Below are 7,133 nucleotides of genomic sequence, written 5' to 3' on the forward strand. Positions count from 1 at the left end.
GCTGTGCTTGTGTTTGTTCTGCAGGGAAGATCCTGGTGGATGTGAGTAACAATAAGCGAGCAAACCAGTATCCAGAGTCCAACGCCGAGTATCTGGCTTCACTGCTGCCAGACTCTATCGTGGTCAAAGGCTTCAACGTCATCTCAGCCTGGGCCATGCAGCAGAGCTACCCTAAGGATGCCAGCACACAGGTGCAGTAACCGGGCCACACGTGTCCACGTCTACAGCGTGTCTTTGTCCTGTCGTGTCCCTGAGCTCTGCTGGAGCTTTCCTCCTGTTTAAAAACCAAAGTTTTGACCTGTGACTGTTGCTAAAATGCTCGCCCACCAGGGGTTTGTCTGTAGTGTTGTAGGGTCTTTACCTTAAAATACCACAGCCTCAGCTGAGAGGTCAGCCACGTGCTCATGAATCTGACTTTGTGATACTTTGTATGTAAGGCAGAGAGTTTAAAGCTGTTGATGACACTGAGTCAGTGAAGAAATACCAGTAAGTGCTTCCTTTGGGTTAGTGGCAGCGTTCGAAATGACTTCAATTCAACTTTATTTATACAGCAGCAGACCACAACAACATAATGTAAGGCAGACCCTACAATAATACAACCCAACAATCATGTGACCCCCTGTGAGCAGCACTTTGGTGACAGTGGGAAGGAAAAACTCCCTTTAACAGGAAGAAACCTCCAGCAGAACCAGGCTCAGGGGGGACAAAGACATGCTGTGGGAGATATCCAGAGATTAATAAGAAGCATGGGTGCAGAGAGGTCTGTAGCAGGCTCTTCAGGCTTACTGATGCTGCTGAGATGGACTCTTTATGAGTCTCGCAGCACCGTCCAAACAGGAGGACGCCTCTGAACCGGCCCGTCGTCTCTAACCCGCCCTCATGTTTCTCCTGTAGGTGTTCATCTGCAGTGACTCGGTGGAGGCCAGGCAGCAGATCATGGAATTAGCCCGGCAGCTCAACTTCCAGCCGGTGGACATGGGCACCCTGTCTTCTTCCCGTGATATTGAGAACATGCCTATCCAGTTGTTCCCTGGCTGGAAGGGCCCTGTTCTTGCTGCCGTGGCCCTCTCCATCTTCTTTTTTTCTTACTCGTTTATTCGAGATATAATTCACCCATATATGAAATACAAGCAGAGTGACTTCTACAAGATCCCCATAGAGATAGTGAATCGGACACTGCCTGCCGTCGCCATCACTCTCTTGGCCCTGGTGTACCTTGCAGGACAGTTAGCAGCTGCCCACCAGCTCTACTATGGCACCAAGTACAAGCATTTCCCACACTGGCTGGAAAACTGGCTGCAGAGCCGCAAACAGCTGGGCCTCCTCGCTTTTTTCCTGGCTGCTGTTCATGTCCTCTACAGTGTGTGCCTGCCTCTGAGAAGGTCTGAGAGATACCTGCTGCTCAACACTGCTTATCAGCAGGTCAGTGAAACAGCTTTTTGCACATCTTTACAAACAGTGCTGTTTCTGAAGATCACTTTGATTTGAATCGTTACACATTAGCAAGAGAACTGGCAACATCACAGGTTTTCCCTTCAAATATCCAGAAACGTTACAGGTCAGCACAAGTGTCACCCTGAGGCAGCATCACACAAGCTTCCTGTCTAACACTCACACTCCCATGGATGCATCATAGGGGGTTAGCATCTTGAACCACATGATTGAACCACCAACCTTCCTGGTTTTAACTTTTCTGTTTGTGTCACAGTAGAGACGTGTTCACGTCGGCGTTGTCTAACATCTGTGTCAAACACATGAGGAGCGATGGGAGGCTCGTGGAGTAAACCAGAAACGCTGTAATCTGATTGGCAGCAGCGGTAGGGTTTCTCCTGATGAACCGTACTCTCTGTGACGTGTTCTCATGTGATGGCAGGTCCACTCGAACATGGAAAGCACGTGGAACGAGGAAGAGGTGTGGAGGGTGGAGATGTACGTTTCCTTTGGGATCATGAGTCTGGGGCTGCTGTCTCTGCTGGCTGTCACCTCCATCCCGTCTGTCCACAGCACGCTCAACTGGAGGGAGTTCGGCTTCATACAGGTACCCACAGAGTCCACCAGCCCGTCGTGTCACGTGCCTCAGAGAGTATTCGGAGTCCAGTCTAGTCTGTGTACGTGATCAGTAGTGCGTAATGGCGGCTTGTGACGAGTGTACCTGAAACCAGCTTAGCTGCTGTGAACTCAGGTCGCGTCTCTGAGGCGGCGTGCCGTCACTCCCAGCTCTCCTGCTGTGAACACTTGGGGAAACGTGCTGTGACCGAGATGCTCTCTTAGACAGTCACATGACAGACTACATACGTGTAAACATGTTCTGCTGTAGTCTCGATGTTAGGGGCGTGTCTAATGTAAGTCACTGTCGTGCTGTTATGTGATCACAACAAAAGCCTGTGTCTGAGTGTTCCTGTCTTTGCTCCAGTCCACTCTGGGGTACATCGCCCTGCTCATTGCGACCTTCCACGGGCTGCTGTTTGGATGGAAACGCGCCTTTGAGGAGGAGGCCTACCGCTTCTACCTGCCGCCCAGCTTCGTCGTGGCCCTGGCGCTCCCGGTGTGCGTCATCGTTGGGAAGCTGCTGATCCTGCTCCCCTGCGTTGCCCGCAAGCTCCACCAGATCCGCAGGGGTCAGGACAGCAGTGAGATGAGGGGCAAGCGCATGGAGCCGGTGGGCTCAGCTGCCCACGTTTCCCCTGAGAGGGTCACCGTTATGTGATCGGCCTGTTCGTAGCTCCAGGTGAGGAACCGCTGTAGTGACTCTCACTGCGGGACTGTGTCTGATGACAGCTTCGTGCTGTGGACCTGTTGCTGTATCCGCTTATTCATATTGTTCCAACGATGCTGCTTCGTATTATTGTGTAGTGTTTATCAGGACATCACGTCCCTGCTTTGAGTCGCTGCTGTAACTGAAACTGCAGTTTGTACAGGTCCTGCTCATCTGTGAGAACAGCTGTTTGCTCTTCTGTGACATCGCATCGCGACTGGAGTGTAGCAGAGGCGCTGTCGGTGGGCCCTGCAGCTTTGATGATGGAGGACAGCTGCAGCACATCTGCCTCTCCTCACTGTAACGCTGCACACCTGCGTTTACCTGTGTGTGTCTGCAGTGCGATCTGAGGCTGTCATTCACACATTGTTTTCCTTACAGACCGTGGTAGAAGTGTGTAACATTTGTGTGTCAGTCAGTGAGACGTGTTCCTGTGACGCTCATGTGACACACAGCTTCACACTGAGTGTTAGTTTATAGTATTTCGTTGTATTTTTACAGTGAATGAACAGCCGGTGTCTAATCTGCAGTTAACCCTTGTGTGGTGTTCATATTTTTCTTACTCAGCCAGTGTTCATGGGTCTGGTGGACCCGCCAGAGTTTAACACTATCAAACAATTTTATGTTAAATTACTCAACAGATGTTTACTTCATCCCAATTACAAACCATATGAACAGCAAACATGGTTAATTTTTCCCTTTCCCTTTGTTAGATCACATTTATGAATCAATGTGCTTCTCGTTTCTTTTTTGTTTTATAAAATGTTATAAAAATAAATCAGTTATAATCAAGTGGAGTGAGTGGAAAGACACAACACATTTACAGGTGAAGCAATATGTTTTACAACTAAATGGGATCAGCTGCTCATCAATGGTGACATTAGGCCCAGGGTTGTAAAACAGGGGGAGGTGGTGCACACACTTATCCCACACTGTCCTGATGGCAGCTAGCTTGTCTCTCTGCCGTCGAGCTGGTCTGTCGTCTCGGTTATTAAAACGAATAATCCTGGAAATTTTGTGGAAGTTTTCCAGAGACACTGATGCACGGAAAGGTTCTTGCCGGTTTCTGCATCCCACAGGATTCTGTGGATTCCCCTTTGGACCTGAAAACTCCTGCAAGGATAAGAAGCCCAAAGTAGGCCTTTGGGGTTCTTAGATGAATTTGGTCCATCTCCTTCCACCTCTCTCCAAAAACACACCGTCCTTCTAGATTACTGCAATCCAGAATAATTTTCTGGATGGAATCTGGGATGAAAAGCTCAAATGAAGACTTGATGTCCTGCACATGAGTAACTGCCAGCTGTGTTGGCCCTGGCTTATCACAGTAACAGCTCTGCAGGGTGGCTCATTTCTTGGCCAAGAAGACCATTCAATGTCACCAGTTATTGACATCCATATTTCTTCACTTGCTGTCTGGTGGGCTTGTTCTGGTCCTGGAGCTGGCAGCAGATGGGGTACTCGTCTTCGTTTTGTTACTAAATGATGCTCAACCTCATCCTCTTCTTCAAAGTCACTGTCAGACTCTGAATTTTCAGAAATGTGAAATATTCTGAAACCTCTTTGTCAACATCATCATCAGAAGCCCCTCTCTCTTCCAAAATCAATTGGATGGCCCTCGCAGCAGATAATCTTTTGCCATCTTGATCAGTTGTGATAAAGAACCACACTGGCAAAGTCTTATTTATAGTATTATGCCCCTAATTTGCAGGTGGGACAGGGTATGAGAAAATAAAATTTGGATCCCTCAAGAAAGAGGGTAAAATGTGTGGGAATGTCAGAGCAGACGGTGTTGGTAGTTGAATTTTCAACAATGTGGCAACTTTGTGCGCGAGCAGGAGGGGAAGAAAACACTATCAGCAGCACCAGAAAGGAGGAAGACAGAGTATGGGAACACAGGACCTGCACTTTCAACACTTTTATTAGACCTGGGTCCAGTGGACCCGAACACCTTGTATGTAATGTAAATGCGTGGGGGGGAGGTACAGTATGAGGTCATTGAAAATGAGTTTGGATTTATGTTCTTCACAGAAAATAAGCCAAAGCCAATGAATTTCAGGTTGAAAAAATAATTGTTTAATTTTTCTTTTGGGAAAAACTGAAAACGGGTCTCACAGACCCGAACACCATACACGGGTTAAATGAGCAGCAGCGCCCTCTGCTGTCCGGCTTCACAAATCGTACTTCTCTGTATATGCATTGAGTTTGTGAGCTTTAAGGATGAAGGAGATCTACAGCAGCTGGATCAGACGACGGGCCGGGCGGCAGACCCAAGCTCGACGTCAGAGTACAAATAAACTTTATCATGAACAAGTCTGAGTTTGGTCATTTCATTAGAATCTCGTTGTTTCTGCACACAGCTGCAAATCATTACGAGGCTCAACGACAACTCTGACAGTGGGTAACCTCCTCACGCGCTCAGGATGCACGTCTGTGTGTGCGGGGGTGGATTGGTAAATAAGGAGAAACCTGTGATTGGCTGAATGAGGCTGGTAGCCGGGCCCACCTCAGCCCCACCTGCAGCCGTACACTGACGTGAAGAATCTAATGCAGTTTGTGGTTAAATACGAACACAATGGCAGAGAGGACCCATGTGTTTAGTGCTGCTACACAATATTTGAAATGTAAACAAACAGTTGGTTTTGTACTACTTGAACACTAAGTGTCCTCCCATGACACGGCAGCAGTGGCCCACCGAGCCTCCGACCAGCTGCTGCCCTCTAATGATGTGAACTCCAGACAAACGTGGCATAAAAAAGAATTTTAATGAAACCCATCACACCCAAATATCACGTTTCACACACTAGGATTCACAACACATTTAAGAAACATTTGGAAACAGTCACAGATGGATCAGGACGCCTGGGAGGAAACGGTGTCCTGGTCCCACAGGACCGACCTGACAGCAGCACGAACAGCTGAGAGGAGAATAAACCAGCTCATTTTAATGCTACAGTCTGAGGACTATCACACTTATTATTTGCACAGTAGAAACATGTAGTCATAGACGCCCAGCGTTTCCATGGTTTCCTCAGCTTTGACCTGGCCTAGCGCACAGTGCTCGTTTCCTGGAGCTGAACATATTCGAACCCACAGCTGTCCACACACCCGTGCGCAGCTTCGGAGATCAAATCAGGTCTGTGGCTGCAGCTGCTCCAGGGACGACAGCAGCTCCTGGGCGCTGGGTCTGCAGGGGGGCGTTCCGTTCCAGCAGCGGCTCAGCAGAGCCCGAAACAGCCGCCCCGGCTCCGACCGGAACACCTGGTGGTCCTGAACAGGAGGCCGCAGATTGTGAGCCACCACCGCGTAGATGACGTGCTCCCTGTCGCCGGTGTAGGGCGGCTCTCTGGTGAGAAGCTGCCACAGAGTGATGCCGAAAGAAAAGATGTCCGCTTTAGGAGTCACCCTCTCGCCTCTGAGCAGCTCTGGGGCTCTGTGCGTGTACGTGCCACCCACGAGAGGCTGGTGGCTCGCGGCGCTGACCTCACAGCCAGGGTCCAGTTTGAGAGAACAGCCGAAGTCTGCGATTTTGCACACGTCCTCGCTGGTCAGCAGCACGTTAGCTGGTTTAATGTCCAGATGCACGACGCCGTGGGAGTGGAGAAACCTCAGGCCGTGAACGATGTCCGACGAGTACCTGACGCACCTGTGCTGTCCCAGCGGCTCCGTGCCACCGTAAATGACCTGCTGGAGGTTCCTTCTGCCCACGAACTCCATCAGTATTACCCCGATGCTGCCTTCGTCTCCACACTGTGGCGGGACGCAGGTGGTGGCAGCTATTACGCGCACTATGTTGGCGTGGCGCAGGTGCGCCGCGTTCAGCTCGGCCCAGAAGCTCTGCTGGGACGCCAGCTTGTTCTTGGTGGACCTGTTGACCTTCTTCACCGCCACGGTCTCTCCGAAGTACTCCGCCTGGTCGACCGAGCCGAAGCCTCCCGAGCCCACGGGCTGCACGGAGCGCAGCTGCTTCCAGTGGATAACCGAGGACCAAAGCCGAGTGGCGATTCGGCCATGGAGCCGCTGAGCGGGCACTTGTAAGGTGGAGCCGTGCTTAGTCAGCGGGCTGCTGCAGGGCCCCGTGTCCAGAAAGGGGCAGAAGTCTTTGGGCAGCAGGCGGGTCAGCGGGATGGGAGACGGCATGGCACGCTGTGCACCATACTGCTCTGTAAGCCGAACAGCTACTCTGCGCTCAGCTCAGGCTTTTACGCGCTCCGCACTGCCGCCTGCTGTTCTGGAGGACGTAATGCTTCTGTTTGGGGTCACTGAGTTCATGCCGATGGTTCACCTCAGTTTACTCTATACAACAGAGCAGAGCCGGGTAAAAGGACGGCTTTGTGTGAACAACATCTGGGATAGTGAGCATAATAACATCTACGGTCAT

At 50.5% G+C, this 7,133-nt stretch overlaps 2 protein-coding genes across 6 annotated transcripts in view; one reads left to right on the forward strand and one right to left on the reverse strand.

Moving 5' to 3' along the window:
• Positions 1 to 4,059, forward strand: part of steap2 (STEAP family member 2, metalloreductase) — a 10,894-nt gene extending 6,835 nt beyond the window's left edge. For 3 of the 5 annotated variants that reach the window (XM_082545792.1, XM_082545791.1, XM_082545790.1), the window contains exons 3-6: positions 25 to 191; positions 895 to 1,422; positions 1,874 to 2,038; positions 2,414 to 4,059. In XM_082545792.1, coding sequence (XP_082401918.1) covers positions 25 to 191; positions 895 to 1,422; positions 1,874 to 2,038; positions 2,414 to 2,707 — 1,154 coding nt within the window. In that variant the 3' untranslated portion in view covers positions 2,708 to 4,059. The remainder of the gene's footprint in view (positions 1 to 24; positions 192 to 894; positions 1,423 to 1,873; positions 2,039 to 2,413) is intronic. The other 2 variants (XM_082545793.1, XM_082545794.1) reach the window with 2 other exon arrangements.
• A 1,439-nt stretch (positions 4,060 to 5,498) lies between these two features.
• Positions 5,499 to 6,994, reverse strand: mos (v-mos Moloney murine sarcoma viral oncogene homolog). Its single transcript, XM_082547167.1, has one exon. The coding sequence runs from the start codon at positions 6,890 to 6,892 to the stop codon at positions 5,885 to 5,887; it is 1,008 nt and encodes a 335-aa protein (XP_082403293.1). The 5' UTR covers positions 6,893 to 6,994; the 3' UTR covers positions 5,499 to 5,884.
• Between the last annotated feature and the right edge of the window lie 139 nt (positions 6,995 to 7,133).

The sequence above is a fragment of the Aulonocara stuartgranti genome (assembly GCF_965226115.1).
Source record: "Aulonocara stuartgranti genome assembly, chromosome: 9".
NCBI classification, from domain to species: Eukaryota; Metazoa; Chordata; class Actinopteri; order Cichliformes; family Cichlidae; genus Aulonocara; species Aulonocara stuartgranti.